At 45.6% G+C, this 23,509-nt stretch overlaps 1 protein-coding gene across 3 annotated transcripts in view; it reads left to right on the forward strand.

Annotated features, from left to right (window-relative positions):
- Nucleotides 1–23,509, forward strand: part of LOC139545147 (secreted frizzled-related protein 1-like) — a 56,613-nt gene that overhangs the window by 23,854 nt on the left and 9,250 nt on the right. For 2 of the 3 annotated variants that reach the window (XM_071352589.1, XM_071352588.1), the window contains one exon: nucleotides 9,261–10,675. The exons of the other annotated variant lie outside the window; for it this stretch is intronic. In XM_071352589.1, coding sequence (XP_071208690.1) covers nucleotides 9,261–9,586 — 326 coding nt within the window. In that variant the 3' untranslated portion in view covers nucleotides 9,587–10,675. Of the gene's footprint in view, nucleotides 1–9,260; nucleotides 10,676–23,509 lie in introns of those variants that run through there. 3 annotated transcript variants of the gene reach the window in all.

Genomic DNA, 23,509 nt, shown 5'->3' on the forward strand with positions numbered 1-23,509 from the left:
CAGAGCATGCGCTGACCAACTGGCAAGTGTCTTCACTGACATTTTCAACCTCTCCCTGACCGAGTCTGAATATCTACATGTTTCAAGCAGACCACCTTAGTCCCTGTGCCTAAGGAAGCGAAGGTAACCTGCCCAAATGATTACCGTCCCGTAGCACTCACGTCGGTAGCCATGAAGTGCTTTGAAAGGCTGGTCATCATCCCGGAAACCCTCGACCCACTCCAATTCACATTCCACCCCAACAGATCCACAGATGACACAATCTCAATCATGCTACTGGATAAAAGGAACACCTTTGTGAGAATGCTGTTCATTGACTACAGCTCAGCGTTCAACACCATAGTGCCCACAAAGCTCATCACTAAGCTAAGGACTTATGGGACTAAACACCTCCCTCTGCAACTGGATCCTGGACTTTATGACGGGCCGCACCCAGGTGGTAAGGGTAGGTTACAACACATCCGCCACGCTGATCCTCAACACTGGGGCCCCGCGGGTGCATGCTTAGTCCCCTCCTGTACTCCCAGTTCACCGACAACTGTGTGGCCAAACACGACTACAACACCATCAAGTTTCCTGATGACACAACAGTGGTAGGCCCGATCATCGACAACGATGAGACAGCCTATAGGGAGGAGGTCAGAGACCTGGCAGTGTGGTGCCAGGACAACAACCTCTCCCTCAATGTAGGCAAGACAAAGGAGCTGATCGTGGACTACAGGAAAAAGCGGGCCGAACAGGCCCCCATTAACCTCTCTGGGATCGTTCGGGACGCTAGCGTCCCACCTCGCCAACAGCCAGTGAAATTGCAGGGCGCCAAATTCAAACAACAGAAATCTCATAACTGAAATTCCTCAAACATACAAGTATTTTACACCATTTTAAAGATACACTTCTCGTTAATCCAACCACAGTGTACGATTTCAAAAAGGCTTTACGGCTAAAGCACAACATATCATTATGTTAGGACAGCGCCTAGTCACAGAAAGCATTCAGTCATTTTCCAACCAAAGAGAGGTCACAAAAAGCAGAAATATAGATAAAATGAATCACTAACCTTTGAACGATCTTCATCAGATGACACTCCCAGGACTCAATGTTACACAATACATGTATGTTTTGTTCGATGAAGTTCATATTTATATCCAAAAACCTCAGTTTACATTGGCGCCATGTTCAGAAATGCCTCCAAAACATCCGGAGAAATTGCAGAGAGCCACATCAAATAACAGAAATACTCATAATAAACTTTGATGAAAGATACATGTTTTACATAGAATTAAAGATAAACTTGTTCTTAAGCAAGTCATACAGTTACCCGCCAAATTGTGGAGTCAACAAAAGTCAGAAATAGCATTATAAATCTTCACTTACCTTTGCTGATCTTCGTTGGAATGCACTCCCAGGACTCCCACTTCCACAGTTTTGTCCGCGCGTTTAGTTCACTATTCCAAAGGCACAATGCGCGAGCGCAAAATCCAGACGAAAGGTCAAAAGAGTTCCATTACAGTTTGTAGAAACATGTCAAACGATGTTTACAATCAATCCTTAGGGTCTTTTATAATAAATCTTCAATAATATTCCAACCGGACAATAGCGTATTCATTACAGAGGAAAAAGAAGGAACGGCATGCCCGCGTGACCGCGCAGTAAACAACTCATTGGCCTCAGCATAGTCTACTTGTTGAAACAGCTCTTATTCAACCCCCTTCCACAATAGAAGCCTCAAACAACTTTCTAAAGACTGTTGACATCTGCTGGAAGCCTTGGATAGTGCAATCTGGTCCCATAGACACGGCATATTGGATAGGCAATCACTTAAATGAAACCACAAACCTCAGATTTCCCACTTCCTGGTTGGATTTGTCTCAGGTTTTCGCCTTTAACAGTTTTGGAAACTTTAGAGTGTTTTCTATCCAAATCTACTACTTTATATGCATATCACAGCTTCTGGGCCTGGGTAACAAGCAGTTTACTCTGGGCACCTTATTCATCGAAGCTACTCAGTACTGCCCCCCTTTCCCAAAGAAGTTTTAACATCGACGGGGCTGTAGTGGAGCAGGTCGAGAGTTTCAAGGTTCTTGGTGTTCACATCACCAACAAACTAACATGATCCAAACACACCAAGACAGTCGTGAAGAGGGCACGAAAGCACCTTTTCCCCCTCAGGAGACTGAAAATATCCTCAAAAAGTTCTACAGCTGCACCATCGAGAGCATCCTGACCGGTTACATCACCGCCTGGTATGGCAACTGCTTGGCCTCCAACCGCAAGGCACTACAGAGGGTAGTGCTCACGGCCCAGTACATCACTGGGACCAAGCTTCCTACAATCCATAACCTATATAATAGGAGGTGTCAGAGGAAGGCCCAAAAAATTGTCAAAGACTCCCGAGTCATACACTGTTCTCTCTGCTACCGCACAGCAAGCTGTACCGGAGCGACAAGTCTAGGACCAAAAGGATCCTTAACAGCTTCTACCCCCAAGCCATAAGACTGCTGAACAATTCATCAAATGGCCACCCGGACTATTTACATTGACACCCCCCCCCCCCCTTTGTTTCTACACTGCTGCTACTCGCTGTTTATTATCTACCTACATGTTCAAAATAACTCAACTAACCTGTTCCCCCGCACATTGACTCGGTACCGATACCCCATGTATATACCCTCGTTATTGTTATTTTGTATTGTATTACTTTCTATTTTTACTTTAGTTTATTTAGTAAATATTTTCATAACTCTTTCTTGAACTGCATTGTTGGTTAAGGGCTTGTAGGTAAGCATTTCACGGTAAGGTCTACTACACCTGTTGTATTCAGAGCATGTGACAAATACAATTGTATTTGAAATGACACCCTATTCCCTATATTGTAAACTACTTTTGACTTGGGCCCTGGTCAAGAGTAGTGCAATATGTAGGGAATAGGGTGTCATTTGGGACTCATCCATGGAGGCTGAGATTTGAACCACCATGGGGTTGACTCGTGTACCATTTCAAGAGGTGAGGTGGAGGAACCAAGGAGATTATGAGGTTAAATTGAGTTTAGTGAAAGATCAGACTGATTTAAGACAATTCAGAGGCTGGTGTAAGATTTGGAGAGATATTAGTGAATAAAAACAGATTTATTATTCAGGCATTTGGTGGGTTTAAAATTGTGGCAATACTTGGCCTTATAATCAAGGGACAATGAGAGTCAGAGTTATAATGTACTGTAGCATCAAAGGTTCCACTTTCTTTCAGTAACCAATCAGTGGTGGTATTGAAGTAGTAGTAGTGGTATAGACGTGTGGCAGTGGAGGCTGCTGAGGGGAGGACCGCTCATAATAATGGCTGGAATGAAGTGTAATGGCTGGAATGGAGTGAATGGTATCAAACACAACCATGCATTTGATTCCATTTACTCCATTCCGACCATTATTATGAGCCATCCTCGCCTCAGCAGCCTCCACTGACGGGTGGGTTGTTTGCCAATTAGCGGATTTTAGCCATATTGTGACCGTTCAGAATCCTAACAACACACAGCCTTCAGCCTCCAAGATGTGTGCGCATAATTTTTGTTGCCATCCCACCCATCCATTGAACTTATAGGTACGGTATGGTTGCAAAATGGTAACTTTCCCAACATGTCCAGGTCTTCCAGAAAGCCTGGTTGGAAGATTCCCGGAACCAGAAGAGATAAGCAGGAAATCCGGAATCCTCCAACCAGGATTTGTGGAAAACCCTAGGAATTTGGGGGAAGTTACCAGAATTTTCCAACTCTAGGTGGTGCATTTCACAAATAGATCATTAATCTCACTCAATATATTTGCAGTCTAGCTCACTGAGGTACAGGGCCACTTCCCTAAAAGCCTATGAGACAGAGAGAGGAGGTACTCAAGGGGGGAAAAACAAGTCCTGTTACAGCTGGAGGGGCACAGGGTAGACAGGCAGTAATTTGAACATTCCTGTCCATGGAAAAGGACAGCAAATGTAAATTGATCAGTTTCCCATAGAGATGAATACGTCTGGATGCTGTCTCTTAGTCATCATATCCATGAAACACATAAATACTTTTGATATCATAACTACCCCCATGTCACGTCCTGACCATAGAAAGCCTATATGTTCTATGGTAGAGTAGGTCACGGCGTGACTAGGGGTTTTAGTCTAGTTTATTATTTCTATGTGGGGTTCTAGGTTTAATTTTCTATGTTGGGGTTTGTGTATGATTCCCAATTAGAGGGAGCTGATAATCTTTGTCTCTAGTTGGAGATCATACTTAAGTAGCATTTTTCCACCTGTGGGTTATGGGATATTGTTTGAATGCATTTGTATTGAGTAGTGCACGTTGCACCTCTGTAGTCACAGTTTGTTGTTTATTGTTTTGCTAAGTTTCACTTTATAATAAATTATATGGAACTCTACATTCGCTGCGCCTTGGTCCATCTCTACAAACGAACGTGACAGAATATCCCATCAAAACAGGACCAAGCAACATGTCCAGGAGGAGAAGATATTCTGGACTTGGGAAGAGAAATGGCAGGAGACGAAAGCCTTCTATGGAAGAAGACGCAAGCGGTGAAGGAAGGACAGCGACGACAGGGTTCGTGGCCACAACACAAGCCCAAGAAGCAACCTCAAAATATTTTTTGGGGGGCCACAGGGGGTGGTCGGCGAAGTTGAGGGGTGAGTCAGACACCGAGGACGAATATTGGGATAGATTGAGCGAGGAGTGGTTGGTAAAGTTAAGGTAAGTCCTGTGCCGGTTCTACGCACCGTGTCTCCAGTGCGCACCGTGTCTCCACAGCCTCCACTTTCCCTGAAGTGCATGTCCCCAGTCCAGAGCGTCCTGTTTCTTCTCCCCGCACTCGCTCTGAAGTGCGTGTCACCAGCCCGGTACCACCAGTGCCGGCCCAATGCACCAGGCTTCCGGCGACAGTTCCCGGTCCGGAGACTCCGGCGACGGTTCCCGGTCCGGAGACTCCGGCGACGGCTCCATGGCCGGAGACTTCCCCTGTGCCAATGCCCAGTCTAAGCATGGCGTCCAGATCAGCTCCAAGGCCAGAGTCTTCTTCTGCGTTGGTGCCCAGTCCAGGCACAGCATCCAGTCCCGCTCCATGGCGGGAGCCTTCCCCTGCGCCGATGTCCAGTCCAAACACGGCATCCAGTCCCGCTCCATGGCAGGAGTCTTCTTCTGCACCTAGGTCCAGTCCAGGCACAGTGTTCAGCCTGGGTCCATGGCTGGATCCGCAGGATGAGCGGGTACTTCGTCCCGCACCAGAACCGACACTAGACACTAAACCTCCCTTTTTGTTTCAGGTTTTGCGGTCGGAGTCCGCACCTTTGGGGGGGTACTGTCACGTCCTGACCATAGCAAGCCTATATTTTCTGTGGTAGAGTAGGTCAGGGCTTGACTAGGGGTTTTAGTCTAGTTTATTATTTCTATGTGGGTTTCTAGGTTAAATTTTCTATGTTGGGGTTTGTGTATGATTCCCAATTAGAGGCAGCTGGTAATCGTTGTCTCGAATGTGACACCCCAAGACCTTGCAGGGTGAGGTTGATATAGAATAGCCATACCTCTGGCAATGTCACCCTATTTCCTTTATGGTGCACTTCTTTTGACCAGGACCTATAAGGCTTAGATTAAAAGTAGTGCCATATATAGGGAATAGGGTTCCATTTGAGATGCAGATGCAGTCACTGTGTAATTCCCTCTTATCTTTCCTTAATGGTCCTGGGCATCTGGGGCCTAGCTATCTAACCACTGATACCCTCTGCAACCCAACCCTTCTGCCTGCCATCTTTCCTCAAAACCCCAGGCTCTGGCACAATGCATACACAATGTTTATATGACTGTCATTCTGTTCTGACATGAAATATTAACACAGCTAAAAGGAAAAGTGGCTAACCACAGTCTTCAGGCTAACCATAGTCCTCAGTAGGGGTGTGCCGACATGGCCATACTCGTATTCTTAATCGTATCCGTAAGTTGACAGTCGGATCGGATGATACTCCACTACAAATACCTAGGTTTCTGGTTAGACTGTAAACTCTCCTTCCAGACTCACATTAAGCATCTCCAATCCAAAATTAAATCTAGAATCGGCTTCCTATATCGCAACAAAGCATCCTTCACTCATGCTGCCAAACATACCCTCGTAAAACTGACCATCCTACCGATCCTCGACTTCGGTGATGTCATCTATAAAATAGCCTCCAACACTCTACTCAACAAACTGGATGCAGTCTATCACAGTGCCATCCATTTTGTCACCAAAGCCCCATACACTACCCGCCATTGCGACCTGTACGCTCTCGTTGGTTGGCCGTCGCTTCATACTCGTCGCCAAACCCACTGGCTAAAGGTTATCTACAAGTCTCTGCTAGGTAAAGCCCCGCCTTATCTCAGCTCACTGGTCACCATAGCAGCACCCACTCGTAGCACTCGCTTCAGCAGGTATATCTCACTGGTCACCCCCAAAGCCAATTCCTCCTTTGGTCGTCTTTCCTTCCAGTTCTCTGCTGCCAATAACTGGAACGAACTACAAAAATCTCTGAAGCTGGAAACACTTATCTCCCTCACTAGCTTTAAGCACCAGCTGTATGAGCAGCTCACAGATTACTGCACCTGTACATAGCCCATCTATAATTTAGCCCAAACAACTACCTCTTCCCCTACTGTATTTATTTATTTATTTATTTTGCTCCTTTGCACCCCATTATTTCTATTTCTACTTTGTACATTCTTCCACTGCAAATCTACCATTCCAGTGTTTTACTTGCTATATTGTATTTACCTCGCCACCATGGCCTTTTTTTGCCTTTACCTCCCTTATCTCACCTCATTTGCTCACATTGTATATAGACTTATTTTTCTACTGTATTATTGACTTTATGTTTTTTTTATTCCATGTGTAACTTTGTGTTGTTGTATGTGTCGAACTGCTATGCCTTTTCTTGGCCAGGTTGCAGTTGCAAATGAGATCTTGTTCTCAACTAGCCTACCTGGTTAAATAAAGGTTAATAAAAATACTTGTGATCAGAAAAAAACGGAAGTGTTTTAATATGGCTAAATAGATTTTGGCAAAATACCTCCCTGCATGTTCTCACTGCAAAAAATCAACAGATTAGGAGCAGCGTGGGGAGGGGTGTGTGTGTGTGTGTGTGTATGTATTTATGTATGACTGTGTCCTCAACTTGCAGTGGACAGCCAAATTTCCTGTCACTAAGTCAGATTGCACATCAGCATTTCATCCGTTTTCCCTGCCCTTGCCCCACTAGTTAGATATTATGCACATTGATCGCTTGATAACAATTGTCCTCGCCATGTGATTCATATAGCAGCAGCAATCTAAATGATCAGACCGAAAACATGCAGGAAAAAGTGATTGGGTGAAATTATGAAGCGAGTGGATGGAGAAATACAGCATCACTATCCAATCAGAGCAGCGTACAGTGTACAGCCCACCCTTCTCTTTACAGACCGGCAAACTAGCCATTTTTTTCCCCGATCAAGGATAATAAAAAAATATCATAATCGATCATAATCGCATCCAGAAAATTGCCCAAATTCGTTAAGATACTCGTGTTGTTCGACTATTCCGCACACTCCTAGTCCTCAGGCTAACCATAGATATGATTCAACATGCTGAACTTGCCCACAAGCTACGTATTTACCGCAACACACAGTGTCTTCATAAAGTATTCATACCCCTTGACTTATTCCACATTTTGTAGTGTTAAAGCCTGATTTCAAAATGGATTACATTTATGTTTTTCTCACCCATCTACAGTACACACAATACCCAATGATGACAAAGTTAAATAATGGGTGTTTCTCAATATGCATACTACCGTGCTCCACAATCTCATGCTCCCCCTAATGTATTACATCACGCTTCACCTCCCCATTCACTGAAATAATTTCTAGAGTTTTGAAAGAGAACAGTGGTCTCCATCATTTGGAAATTGAAGAAAATATGGAACTATCCAGACTCTCCCTAGTTCTGCCCATCCAACCACACTGAGCATCTGGCAAGAAGGACCTTGGTCAGGGAGGTGACCAACAACCCAATGACCATTCTGACAGAACTACAGAGTTCCTTGGCTGAGATGGGAGAACCTGCCAGAAGGAGAAGTCTCTACAGCACTTCACCAATTTGGGCTTTATGGGAGAGTGGCCAGATGGAAGCCACTCCTGAGAAAAAGGCACATGACTCTGAGATCGTAAGGCAAAATATTATGTTGTCTGATGAGACAAAAATGTAACTCTTTGGCTGAATGCAAATCACTATGTCTGGAGAAAACCAGGCACAGCTCATCACCCATTTAACACCATCCCAATGGTGGAGGCAGCATCCTATGGGGAGGCTTTTCAGCGGCAGGGACTGGGACACTGGTAAGGATAGAGGGAACAATGAATGGAGCAAAATACAAGCAAATTCTTGACGAGAATCTGCTTCAGAGTGCAAATGACCTCCAACAGGACAATGACCCTGAGCATAGAGCCAATGCAACACTGAAATGGCTTCAGATCAAGAATGTGAAAGTCCCTGAGTGGCCCAGCCAAAGCTCAGACTTGAATCCCATTGAAAATCTGTAGAAAGACTTGAAGACTGCTGTTGACCGCCGCTCCCCATCTAACTTAACAGTGCTTGAGAAAATATGCGAGGAAGAATGGGAGAAAATCACCAAATCCAGATGTGCAAAGCTGATACAGACGACTCAAAGCAGTAATCAAAGCTAAAGGTGCTTCTACAAAGTATTGAGTCAGGGGTGTGAATACTTACGTAAATTAGATATTTCTGTATTTCGTTTTCAATACATTTGCTAAAATGTCTAAAAACACGTTTTCATTTTGTCATGATTGGTTATTGTGTCTAGATGGGTGAGAAAATATATTTAATCAATGTTGATTTCAGGCTTTAACACAAGAAAATGTGAAATAAGGGGTATGAATACTTTCTAAAGGTGCATCCCACTAGGCAAGAACTGGTTGAATCAGCATTGTCATTTCAATAACAAAAAAAATCTGAGATAATGTTGAATCAACGTGAAAAATTGATTGGATTTGTAAAAAGTCATTAACGTAAGGGAATTTTGTCTTTCACGCTACTTTTAACCTAAATCCAATGTCATGGTGTTCTTTTTTGTTGAATTCACGTTACTTGACAACTCAAACAATTGTAAATTAAAATAGACGTTGAACTGATGTCTGTGCCCATATATTATTGTTTTTAACAACCACCTTCTTTCTTTTGATGTCTCTTTGATCTTAGCTATCAGGACCAAGATCAAGGAGGTAAGACGGGAAGGCATGGACCGCAAGGTAATTCTGCAGAAGAGGAAGAAGCCATTGAAACTGGGCCACCTAAAGAAGAATGACCTAAAAAAGCTGGTTCTGTACCTGAAGAACGGAGCCGACTGCCCCTGCCAGCAGCTGGATAACTTGGGCAGCACTTACCTGATCATGGGGCGCAAGGTGGACACGCAGTTCCTCCTGACAGGCATCCACAAGTGGGACAAGTCCAGCAAAGAGTTCAAAAAGGCCATCAAGAAACTCAAGACCCACAAGTGTCCAGCTTTTGAGAATGTCTTTAAATAATCAGACCCAACTTTTTTAGAAGCATCTCATCATCATGATACACAAGAACTTGCACAACCAACAATCCACATGTTGTTTTTGTTCATATATCTATATAAGCTGTATATCTTTCTATATTTACAGTCCTGCTTTAAATGTTTCCATCATCCATTTTGCAGTGGAGCGTTGTGATCATTGAGACCTCCTGCTATAGTGGTTTCCAGTTATCTGAAAATGTTAATGACACTGCACCCTCTTCCTCCTCTATTGAAACCATTTCCACTTCGTGTATGTAGATACTTGTGTTACACACTCCCTGAATGTGCAGTAAAAATACCACAATTCAGTGAGTTCTGCTGAAGTGGATGGACTTGCTTCTCTTGCTCTGAACATGAATAAGTAGATCATAGAATCATCAATTAGATCATATTGAATAGATTATACAGAATCAATAATAACGTGTATTTTAGCTTTAAAAGGCACGGATAGGGTCATTGAATAACTTATTGACGATATTATGATAGCGTGCCTTCACCTGATTGTCTCATCAAAATAATGACTGCACTACAGTTGATATTAAGAATGTCGTCCTCTTTTCAGTTGCCTCATTTGTTTGACATTTTCTTTGACTTTAAAAAATATATACAAATGTCAATCCTATCAATTCCAGTACATCAACTGCATCATCTGAGTGAAAATACCTTTTGCCTAATGGTACAGTATATGAAATATACTGTGTGCCAAACACTGTATGTTATAATGCATGCATTGTTTGGTGTTTCAATTCAATTGCACAACAGCCTCTTGAGTGGCCACTGGTATAGAATAATTAATTACATCCCTTGCATTTGTATATGATGTCAGATAATATTTTACCAAAAGTTTTCTTAATTTTTTTGTTAATGCAGTATTCAATTGCTGTCCATCCAGATTGATGTTTATTAAGTTTGTGACAACTTTGAAAGTGCAAATCTGTATTTTTAATTGTTTTGTTCAGTATTGCTGGTACATCTTAGCACTATCACGTTAAATTACAGATTTTTTTATGGCTGCAGTGCATTGCTGCCCGTTATGTACATACACATTTTACATAAATATAGAAAACAATGACATGTTGTCTGGAATGTTCTTTCCATTTCAGATTGTGTAACCTATACCATTTCTGTAGAGATATTACTCCCAGTACTGCTTGCTCTCAAGCAGTTAAAGCTGGAATGAAATATCAAGTGTGGCTTGTATTTCAATGATACCCACAGCTTATACTCATACAACACAGTAATAAAACGGGAAACCACATACATGGCACAGTACTATTGTAACGGTGGTCCTCCTCCTCTTCAACCGAAAAGGAGGAGTATTGAGGGAACCAAGGCGCAGCGGGTTGTGAACACATAATATTTATTAAAGACCAGACGAAAACACGAACTTCACTATAAACTAACAAAACAACAAACGGAGTAGACAGACCTGAACGACGAACTTACATTAAACACGAGAACGCACGAACAGGGAAAATAGCCTACACAAAAAAATGACGATGTACAACACAAACCGAACAGTCCCGTATGGTGCGACAAACACTGACACAGGAGACAACCACCCACAACGAACACTGTGAAACAACCTACCTAAATATGACTCTCAATTAGAGGAACGCCAAACACCTGCCTCTAATTGAGAGCCATACCAGGCAACCCTTAAACCAACATAGAAACAGACAACATAGAATGCCCACCCAAACTCACGTCCTGACCAACTAACACATACAACAAACTAACAGAAATAGGTCAGGAACGTGACATAACCCCCCCCTTAAGGTGCGAACTCCGGGCGCACCAGCAGAAAGTCTAGGGGAGGGTCCGGGTGGGCATCTGACCACGGTGGTGGCTCAGGCTCTGGACGAGGTCCCCACCCCACCATAGTCAATCCCAGCTTACGTTTACCCCTTATCATGACCACCCTCTTATTTCCCCCACCTAATTTAAGGGGCAACACCAAGATAAAGGACAGCTCCGGGACAAGGTAGCTCAGGACAGAGAAATAGCTCAGGACAGAGGGATAGCTCAGGATAGAGAGGTAGCTCAGGATAAAGAGGTAGCTTAGGATAGAGGGGCAACTCCGGACTGAAAGGCAGCTCCGGACAGAGAGACAGCTCTGGACTGAGGGGCAGTTCTGGGTAAATAGCCGCTCTGGGCTAAGGGACAGCTCATGACTGGCTGACGACTCTGGACGCTCATGGCTGGCTGACGGCTCTGGACGCTCATGGCTGGCTGACGGCTCTGGACGCTCATGGCTGGCTGACGGCTCTGGACGCTCATGGCTCACTGACGGCTCTGGACGCTCATGGCTCACTGACGGCTCTGGACGCTCATGGCTCGCTGACGGCTCTGGACGCTCATGGCTGGCTGACGGCTCTGGACGCTCATGGCTGGCTGACGGCTCTGGACGCTCATGGCTGGCTGACGGCTCTGGACGCTCATGGCTCACTGACGGCTCTGGCAGATCCTGTCTGGTTGGCGGCTCTGGCAGATCCTGTCTGGTTGGCGGCTCTGGCAGATCCTGTCTGGTTGGCGGCTCTGGCAGATCCTGTCTGGTTGGCGGCTCTGGCAGATCCTGTCTGGTTGGCGGCTCTGGCAGATCCTGTCTGGTTGGCGGCTCTGGCAGATCCTGTCTGGTTGGCGGCTCTGGCAGATCCTGACTGACGACTGGCTCTAGCGGCTCCTGACTGACTATCGGCTCTGACGGCTCGGGACAGACGGGCGGCTCTAATGGCTCGGGACAGACGGATGGCTCAGACGGCGCTGGGGAGACGGATGGCTCAGACGGCGCTGGGGAGACGGATGGCTCAGACGGCGCTGGGGAGACGGATGGCTCAGATGGCGCTGCGGAGACGGATGGCTCAGATGGCGCTGCGGAGACGGATGGCTCAAACTGCTCCTGTCTGGCGGAAGGCTTTGGCTGCTCCTGTCTGGCGGAATGCTCTGTAGGCTCATGGCAGACGGGCAGCTTTGCAGGCTCATGGCAGACAGGCAGTTCATGCGCCGTTGGGCAGACGGCAGACTCTGGCCGGCTGAGACGCACTGTAGGCCTGGTGCGTGGTGCCGGAACTGGAGGCACCGGACTGGGGACACGCACTTCAAGCCTAGTGCGGGGAGCAGGGACAGGGCACACTGGACTCTCAAAGCGTGCTATATTCCTGGTGCGTGGTACCGGCACTGGTGGCACCGGGCTGAGTGCACGCACATCAGGACGAGTACGGGGAGAAGGAACAGTGTGTACAGGGCTCTGGAGACGCACAGGTGGCTTAGTGCGTGGTGCCGGAACTGGAGGCACCGGGCTGGAGACACGCACCATAGAGAGAGTGCGTGGAGGAGGAACAGGGCTCTGGAAACGCACTGGAAGCCTGGTGCGTGGTGTAGGCACTGGTGGTACTGGACTGGGGCGGGGAGGTAGCGCCGGAAATACCGGACCGTGCAGGCGTACTGGCTCTCTTGAGCATTGAGCCTGCCCAACCTTACCTGGTTGAATGCTCCCGGTCGCCCGACCAGTGCGGGGAGGTGGAATAACCCGCACCGGGCTATGTAGGCGAACCGGGGAAACCATGCGTAAGGCAGGTGCCATGTATGCCGGCCCGAGGAGACGCACTGGAGACCAGACGCGTTGAGCCGGCCTCATGACACCTGGCTCAATGCCCAATCTAGCCCTACCAGTGTGGGGAGGTGGAATAACCCGCACCGGGCTATGCACACGTACAGGAGACACCGTGCGCTCTACTGCGTAACACGGTGTCTGCCCGTACTCCCGCTCTCCACGGTTAGCCTGGTAAGTGGGCGCAGGTCTCCTACCTGCCCTTGGCCCACTACCTCTTAGCCCCCCCCCAAGAAATTTTTGGGTGGTACTCACGGGCTTTTCGGGCTTCCGTGCTAGATGCGTCCCCTCATAACTCCGGTTCTTCACTCCGGTAGCCTCTGCTCTCCTCAGTGCCTCCAGCTGTTCCCATGGGAGGCGATCCCTTCCAGCCAGGATCTCCTCCCATGTGTAGCAACCTTTACCGTCCAATACATCGTCCCAAGTCCATTCCTCCTTCTTGCGCTGTCCCTTACTCTGTTTACACCGCTGCTTGGTTCTGGTTATTTGGTGGGTGGTTCTGTAACGGTGGTCCTCCTCCTCTTCAACCGAAAAGGAGGAGTATTGAGGGAACCAAGGCGCAGCGGGTTGTGAACACATAATATTTATTAAAGACCAGACGAAAACACGAACTTCACTATAAACTAACAAAACAACAAACGGAGTAGACAGACCTGAACGACGAACTTACATTAAACACGAGAACGCACGAACAGGGAAAATAGCCTACACAAAAAAATGACGATGTACAACACAAACCGAACAGTCCCGTATGGTGCGACAAACACTGACACAGGAGACAACCACCCACAACGAACACTGTGAAACAACCTACCTAAATATGACTCTCAATTAGAGGAACGCCAAACACCTGCCTCTAATTGAGAGCCATACCAGGCAACCCTTAAACCAACATAGAAACAGACAACATAGAATGCCCACCCAAACTCACGTCCTGACCAACTAACACATACAACAAACTAACAGAAATAGGTCAGGAACGTGACAACTATACAGTTTATTTTATGGAATATCAGCTTCCTGCGTGTAATGTCCATAATGATTTTCAAACCTCCAAACTATTTGCCCATGTTGAGAATTCTTGGCTATGCTTGTACGGCTTGAGATTTTTTCAGTTCTAAGATTTAAGCATACAGTGGATATCACCCATCTTGGATCTTTTTCACATTGTTGCGTTACAAAGTGGGATTGAAATAGATTTAATTCTGATTTATTTTGTCATTGATCTACACAAAATACTCCATAATGTCAAAGTGAAAAGGAAATTCTAAAAAAATTTACAAAACAAATTATAAATAAAATATAGTCATTGCATAAATATTCACCCCCTTTGCTTAGGCAAGCCTAAATTAGTTCAGGAGTAACATTTGACTTAACAAATCACATAATTTACATGGACTCCCTCACTCTGTGTGAAATAATATGGGTTGGCATGATTTTTGAATGACTACCCCTTCCTCTGTCCCCCATACATACAGCATACAGTGGGGAGAACAAGTATTTGATACACTGCCGATTTTGCAGGTTTTCCTACTTACAAAGCATGTAGAGGTCTGTAATTTTTATCATAGGTACACTTCAACTATGAGAGACGGAATCTAAAACAAAAATCCAGAAAATCACATTGTATGATTTTTAATTAATTAATTTGCATTTTATTGCATGACATAAGTATTTGATACATCAGAAAAGCAGAACTTAATATTTGGTACAGAAACCTTTGTTTGCAATTACAGAGATCATACGTTTCCTGTAGTTCTTGACTAGGTTTGCACACACTGCAGCAGGGATTTTGGCCCACTCCTCCCTACAGATCTTCTCCAGATCCTTCAGGTTTCGGGGCTGTCGCTGGGCAATACGGACTTTCAGCTCCCTCCAAAGATTTTCTATTGGGTTCAGGTCTGGAGACTGGCTAGGCCACTCCAGGACCTTGAGATGCTTCTTACGGAGCCACTCCTTAGTTGCCATGGCTGTGTTCTTCGTGTCGTTGTCATGCTGGAAGACCCAGCCACGACCCATCTTCAATGCTCTTACTGAGGGAAGGAGGTTGTTGGCCAAGATCTCGCGATACATGGCCCCATCCATCCTCCCCTCAATACGGTGCAGTCGTCCTGTCCCCTTTGCAGAAAAGCATCCCCAAAGAATGATGTTTCCACCTCCATGCTTCACGGTTGGGATGGTGTTCTTGGGGTTGTACTCATACTTCTTCTTCCTCCAAACACGGCGAGTGGAGTTAGACCAAAAAGCTCTATTTTTGTCTCATCAGACCACATGACCTTCTCCCATTCCTCCTCTGGATCATCCAGATGGTCATTGGCAAACTTCAGACAGGCCTGGACATGCACTGGCTTAAGCAGGGGGACCTTGCGTGCGCTGCAGGATTTTAATCCATGACGGCGTAGTGTGTTACTAATGGTTTTCTTTGAGACTGTGGTCCCAGCTCTCTTCAGGTCATTTACCAGGTCCTGCCGTGTAGTTCTGGGCTGATCCCTCACCTTCCTCATGATCATTGATGCCCCACGAGGTGAAATCTTGCATGGAGCCCCAGACCGAGGGTGATTGACCGTCATCTTGAACTTCTTCCTTTTTCTAATAATTGCGCCAACAGTTGTTTCCTTCTCACCAAGCTGCTTGCCTATTGTCCTGTAGCCCATCCCAGCCTTGTGCAGGTCTACAATTTTATCCCTGATGTCCTTACACAGCTCTCTGGTCTTGGCCATTGTGGAGAGGTTGGAATCTGTTTGATTGAGTGTGTGGACAGGTGTCTTTTATACAGGTAACGAGTTCAAACAGGTGCAGTTAATACAGGTAATGAGTGGAGAACAGGAGGGCTTCTTAAAGAAAAACTAACAGGTCTGTGAGAGCCGGAATTCTTACTGGTTGGTAGGTGATCAAATACTTATGTCATGCAATAAAATGCAAATTAATTATTTAAAAATCATACAATGTGATTTTCTGGATTTTTGTTTTAGATTCCGTCTCTCACAGTTGAAGTGTACCTATGATAAAAATTACAGACCTCTACATGCTTTGTAAGTAGGAAAACCTGCAAAATCGGCAGTGTATCAAATACTTGTTCTCCCCACTGTATATAAGGTCCTTCAGTCAAGTATTGCATTTCAAGCAAAGATTCAACTACAAAGACCAGGGAGCTTTTCGAAAGCCTCATAAAAAGGGCAGTGATTGGTAGATGGTTAACAATAAAAAATCAGACATTGAATATCTCTTTAGTATGTTCAAGTTAAGAATTATGCTGTGGATTATGTATTAAAACACACAGACACATCATTTCAGCAGGACAATAACGTATATCACAAGGCCAAATCTACACTGGTTGCTTACCAAGAAGACAGTGAACGTTCCAGTGAGTGGCCAAGTTACAATTTTGACTTAAATGTGCTTGAAAATCTATGGCAATACTTGGAAATTGCTGTCTTGCCATGATCCCCAACACCATGACAGAGCTTGAAGAATTTTGAAAAAAATAAAGGGCAAATATTGCACAGTCCAGGTGTGCAAAGCTCTTAGAGACTTACCTAATAAGACTTGCAGCTGTAATCGCTCCTAAAGGTGTTTCTAACATGTATTGACTCTAACATGTATTGGTGAATTCTTATCTAATGAAGGTACTGTATATTAGTGTTTTATTTGTCATTAATCTTTCACTTTGACAAATGACAATTTGTGTTGACAAATGACAATTAAATACATTTTCATCCCACTTTGTAACACAATAAAATGTGAAGAAATCCAAGTGGGGTGAATACTTCTGATAGGTACTGTATATGTAGACCATGGTACAATCTAGACCTTCCAAAGGGCTCTGCTCCGTGGCGACCTGAGGCTTGTGTGTGCCGTTTTGTTAAAGTATTCACCGAGCCATAAACAAAATTTCCCCACGGGATGGTAAAGTCATTATCTTATCTTAAAGAACTGACACGCTGACACAAACCTGAGCCCTCACACATACTGTATGCATCATGTACGCAATGGGTTAACATACTGAACTAATGCTGACCTATGCTGACCTAATTGTCAGGGATTTACAGCTTCCGTATAATTAGTTCCACTTCATGAGGAGGACCTCAGTTGTAGCTTGCAACTATGCATGAAGAGACTTTTGGCATTGACACTGCTGTTAAGAGTAGCCTAGCAGTATATCTTAAAATAACAGTGTGAAGTCTTAACGTTCAGTAAACTTTAATTTTCCGCTTTGCTAATGATGTGATGCACATTATCTGATGCTGTAAAGACAGAAACAGGAGATCCTGTGACAGACAGAATAACTTGTGGGAGTTGAAAGTCAGTCTTCATCATGGCATGCAGGACTGTCATGGCTGTCAAACAGATTGGAGTTGTTCTTGGTGAAGTCGTTTTTACATCTCCATATTTATAGAAAGAGTTGATCTCTCATGCGTGCTGTTTTGATTTATTTTCTTCAGACCTTGTTTTTCAAAGTATACAGATTCTTGTCTCTTCCACTAACATTCAGTGTGGTTTCACAGGCCGTTGGTTGCCTGGTATGTTGTGTATATTATACAAAATTAATTGAGATATACATCATTAACAACTCATGTTGACAGTGAAATGCTGAGGGAATAAGGCAACACTGTCTAATCAAATGTCAAAATGAAATTATTTGTTTGCAGAAGATTGTGCAGATTTTGCATGTTTCCCTTGGTGCACATGGTTTTAAAATGGGCGAGATCATTCCACTCAACACTGGAACAATAATATAACATCTTTACACATACACACTACACTGTTAATATAAAAATAAGACAGGTGAAAAAAAAGTATGGAAATGAATGCGCTCTATTGTAAGTCGCTCTGGATAAGGGCGTCTGCTAAATGACTAAAATGTAAATGTTATCTTCACGCTAAGACGTGACATGGGTTAGATGAGTCTTACAGATACATCCACTGTGAATTAAATAAAAGGCTGGGGAAGAATGTATTTTTCATGGTATGGAATTGTTCTGTTTATAGAGGTGCCCAGGCTGCACATTTGGGAGACAATCTGCCCTCCTCGCCACATCTGTACCCTTATGGTAATTACTATCTGTTGTTTTCAGGATGCAACTCCACGCCCTTACATTAACTGGAGGAAACCGTAAAGTGTTATTTAGACTTTTTTTGGCAGCAAATGGGTCGTTGTAACCTAAGAGTGTTTTCTCTTTTCTTTACCAGGGCTGAGCCTGCAGGTTTTTAAAAGTAAGGCAGTTAGTTCTCTGTTCTTAATCCACGTAAGGGCCTTCAAAGACATCAAAACCATTCCTCGAACTCCAGTAAAAAACATTCTTTGTGTTTAATGGTATAGCTGTATTCTCTTGTTTTATGGAGCCCCATCAGTAACCAACAACATAAAAGGGTCATTTTAGGTGTTTGGAGTAGGCACCCATCCATGATATGGATGGGTGCCTACTCCAAGCAGCCGTAAAATAAACTACACCAAGACATGTGAGACGAGAGGGAATCATGCTGAACGGTAAATCATGCACATGACTTCCACAGTACTTCCATTTCAAATAAATGTTGGTTAGTAGTATTAATTTGGTGCTCATATATGTCTTTTTTTCACAAATGTTCAAGTGTGTATTAATACACATACTGTCACGTTCCTGACCTTATTTCCTTTGTTTAGTCTTTGTTTAGTTGGTCAGGACGTGAGCTGGGTGGGCATTCTATGTTTTGTGTTTCTATGTTGGGTTTGTTGTTTGGCCTAATATGGTTCTCAATCAGAGGCAGGTGTTTGTCATTGTCTCTGATTGGGAACCATATTAAGGTAGCCTGTTTTCACTGTTGGTTTGTGGGTGATTGTCTATGTCTAAGTTGCCTGTGTCTGCACTTATTGTTTATATAGCTTCACGTTCGTCGGTTTGTTGTTTTGTTTCGTTTCATTTTCGTCTTCAATAAAGGAAGATGTATTGTTATCACGCTGCGCCTTGGTCCTCCTCTCTTCCACAATACGACGATCGTGACAGAATCACCCACCAACAAAGGACCAAGCAGCGTGAAAAAAGGCAGCAGCAGCGATCGCAGGACTCATGGACTTGGGAGGAAATTCTGGACGGCGGAGGACCCTGGGCACAAGCTGGAGAATATCGCCGCCCTCGTGAAGAGCTGGAGGCAGCTAAAGCCGAGAGGCGGTGGTATGAGGAGGCAGCACGGAAGCGTGGCTGGAAGCCAGAGAGGCAGCCCCAAAAATTTATTGGGGGGAGGCTAAAGGGGAGTGTGGCGAAGTCAGGTAGGAAACCTGCGCCAACTCCCCGTGCTTACCGTGGAGAGCGAGAGTACGGGCAGACACCGTGTTATGCGGAAGAGCCCACGGTGTCTCCTGTACGTGTGCATAGCCCGGTGCGGTACATCCCAGCTCCTCGTATCGGCCGGGCTAGAGTGGGCATCGAGCCAGGTGCCATGAAGCCGGCTCAACGCATCTGGTCTCCAGTGCGTCTCCTCGGGCCGGTGTACATGGCACCAGCCTTACGCATGGTGTCCCCGGTTCGCCAGCACAGCCCAGTGCGGGTAATTCCACCTCCCAGCACTGGCCTGGCTACGGGGAGCATTCAACCAGGTAAGGTTGGGCAGGCTCGGTGCTCAAGAGCTCCAGTACGCCTTCATGGTCCGGTCTATCCGGTGCCACCTCCTCGCCCCAGCCCATTACCACCAGTGCCAACACCACGCACCAGGCTTCCAGTGCGTCTCCAGAGCCCTGTTCCTCCTCCACGCACTCGCCCTGTGGTGCGTGTCCTTAGCCCGGTACCACCAGTTCCGGCACCACGCACCAGGCCTACTGTGCGCCTCAGCAGGCCAGAATCTGCTGTCTGCCCAGCGCCGCCTGCGCTGCCCGTCTGCCCAGTGCCGCCTGCGCTGCCCGTCTGCCCAGCGCCACCTGCGCTGCCCGTCTGCCCAGCGCCGTCTGAGCTGTCCGTCTGCCCAGCGCCGCCTGCGCCCCCTGTCTGCCCAGCGCCGTCAGAGCCGCCCGTCTGTCCGGAGCCGTCAGAGCCGCTCCTCTGTCCTAAGCCGTCAAAGCCGCCCGTCTGTCCTGAGCCATCCGTCAGTCAGGAGCCGCTAGAGCCGTCCGTCAGTCAGGAGCCGCCAGAGCCGTCCGTCAGTCAGGAGCCGCCAGAGCCGCCCGCCAGTCAGGAGCCGCAAGAGCCGCCCGCCAGTCAGGAGCCGCCAGAGCCGCCCGCCAGTCAGGAGCCGCCAGAGCCGCCCGCCAGTCAGGAGCTGCCAGAGCCGCCCGCCAGTCAGGAGCTGCCAGAGCCGCCCGCCAGTCAGGAGCTGCCAGAGCCGCCCGCCAGTCAGGAGCTGCCAGAGCCGCCCGCCAGTCAGGAGCTGCCCCTCAGTCCGGAGCTGCCCCTCAGTCCGGAGCTGCCCCTCAGTCCGGAGCTGCCCCTCAGTCTGGAGCTGCCCCTCAGTCCGGAGCTGCCCCTCCGTCCAGAGGCGCCCATCAGTCCAGTGGGGTTAATTTGGAGGGTCGCCGTTAAGAGGAGGCCACGGAAGCGGGGATTAACTATGGTGGGGTGGGGGCCACGTCCAGCGCCAGAGCCGCCACCGTGGACAGATGCCCACCCAGACCCTCCCCTATAGGTTCAGGTTTTGCGGCCGGAGTCCGCACCTTGGGAGGGGGGGTACTGTCACGTTCCTGACCTTATTTCCTTTGTTTAGTCTTTGTTTAGTTGGTCAGGACGTGAGCTGGGTGGGCATTCTATGTTTTGTGTTTCTATGTTGGGTTTGTTGTTTGGCCTAATATGGTTCTCAATCAGAGGCAGGTGTTTGTCATTGTCTCTGATTGGGAACCATATTAAGGTAGCCTGTTTTCACTGTTGGTTTGTGGGTGATTGTCTATGTCTAAGTTGCCTGTGTCTGCACTTATTGTTTATATAGCTTCACGTTCGTCGGTTTGTTGTTTTGTTTCGTTTCGTTTTCGTCTTCAATAAAGGAAGATGTATTGTTATCACGCTGCGCCTTGGTCCTCCTCTCTTCCACAATATGACGATCGTGACACATACAGTTGAAGTCGGAAGTTTACATACACCTTAGCCAAATACATTTAAACTCAGTTTTTCACAATTCCTGACATTTAATCCTAGTAAAAATTCCCTGTCTTAGGTCAGTTAGGATGACCACTTTATTCTAAGAATGTGAAATGTCAGAATAATAGTAGAGAAAATGATTTATTTCAGCTTTTATTTCTTTCAACACATTCCCAGTGGGTCAGAAGTTTACATACACTCAATCCCATAGAAATTTTGTGGGCAGAACTGAAAAAGCGTGTGCGAGCAAGGAGGCCTACAGACCTAACTCAGTTACACCAGCTCTGTCAGGAGGAATGGGACAAAATTCACCCAAGTTATTTTGGGAAGATTGTGGAAGGCTACCTGAAACGTTTGACCCAAGTAAAAAAATGTAAAAGCAATGCTACCAAATACTAATTGAGGTCAGGGCTTTGTGATGGCCCCTCAATACCTTGACTTTGTTGTCATTTAGCCATTTTGCCACAAGTTTGGAAGGTATGCTTGGGGTCATTGTCCATTTGGAAGACCCATTTGCGACCAAGCTTTAACTTCGTGACTGATGTCTTGAGATGTTGCTTCAATATATCCACATAATTTTCCTCCCTCATGATGCCATCTATTATGTGAAGTGCACCAGTCCCTCCTGCAGCAAAGCACCCCCACAACATGATGCTGCCACCCCCGTGCTTCACGGTTGGGATGGTGTTCTTCGACTTGCAAGCCTCCACCTTTCTCCTCCAAACATAACGATGGTGATTATGGCCTAACAGTTCTATTTTTGTTTTATCAGACCAGAGGACATTTCCCCAAAAAGTTCGATCTTTGTCCCCATGTTTAGTTGCAAACCGTAGTCTGGCTTTTTTATGGCGATTTTGGAGCAGTGGCTTCTTCCTTGCTGAGCGGCCTTTCAGGTTATGTCGATATAAGACTTGTTTAACTGTGGATATAGATACTTTTACACCTGTTTCCTCCAGCATCTTCACAAGGTCCTTTGCTGTTGTTCTGGGATTGATTTGCACTTTTCGCACCAAAGTACGTTAATCTCTAGGAGACAGAACACGTCTCCTTCCTGAGTGATATGACGGCTGCGTGGTCCCATGGTGTTTATACTTGCGTACTATTGTTTGTACAGATGAACGTGTTACCTTCAGGCATTTGGAAATTGCTCCCAAGGATGAACCAGACTTGTGGAGTTCTACAAAAAAAAATTGGAGGTCTTGGCTGATTTCGTTTGATTTTCCCAAGATGTCAAGCAAAGAGGCATTGAGTTTGAAGGTATGCCTTGAAATACATCCACAGGTACACCTCCAATTGTCTCAAATTATGTCAATTGGCCTATCAGAAGCTTCTAAAGCCATGACATAATTTTCTGGAATTTTCCAAGATGTTTAAAGGCACGGTCAACTTAGTGTGTGTAAACATCTGACCCACTGGAATTGTGATACAGTGAATTATAAGTGAAATAATTTGTCTGTAAACAATTGTAGATGTAGAAAAGTAGATGTCCTAACCGACTTGCCAAAACTATTGTTTGTTAACAAGAAATGTGTGGAGTGGTTGAAAAACAAGTTTTAATGACTCCAACCTAAGTGTATTTAATCTTCCGACTTCAACTGTATGTGAATTGAGTTTGTTTGTATATCCCAACTCTTCCTGAGACACCCTCAGAGAGTGGGGTCACAGCCAGCCATTTTAAATGGCAACCTTGGAGCAATTAGGATTAAGTGTCTTGCTCTAAGGGAAAATAGACACATTTTTCACCTTGTCAGCTCGAGGATTCGAACTAGCAACTTTTGGGTTACTGGCCCAATGCTCTAACCGCTAGTCTACCTGCCGCCCAGTAAGCTTTTGGTGTTCTTTTCTTGCAGTTGAACAACACCTTTTTACAGCCATGAACCGACCGTATACAATATACATGTTCCAATGAACAATGAAGCTTCAATAGAGGTGGTCTGCTCTCCGCTGTGTACTCTGCTTTGCCCATCTGGCATGCAAACCTCTCACGAGAACCATGTTGCACAATCCAAAACATTGTCATACAAACACAATGTAATATACAGTGGGGAGAACAAGTATTTGATACACTGCCGATTTTGCAGGTTTTCCTACTTACAAAGCATGTAGAGGTCTGTAATTTTTATCATAGGTACACTTCAACTGTGAGAGACGGAATCTAAAACAAAAATCCAGAAAATCACATTGTATGATTTTTAAGTAATTAATTTGCATTTTATTGCATGACATAAGTATTTGATCACCTACCAACCAGTAAGAA

The sequence above is a fragment of the Salvelinus alpinus genome, chromosome 19, assembly GCF_045679555.1.
Source record: "Salvelinus alpinus chromosome 19, SLU_Salpinus.1, whole genome shotgun sequence".
In the NCBI taxonomy this organism is placed as follows: Eukaryota; Metazoa; Chordata; class Actinopteri; order Salmoniformes; family Salmonidae; genus Salvelinus; species Salvelinus alpinus.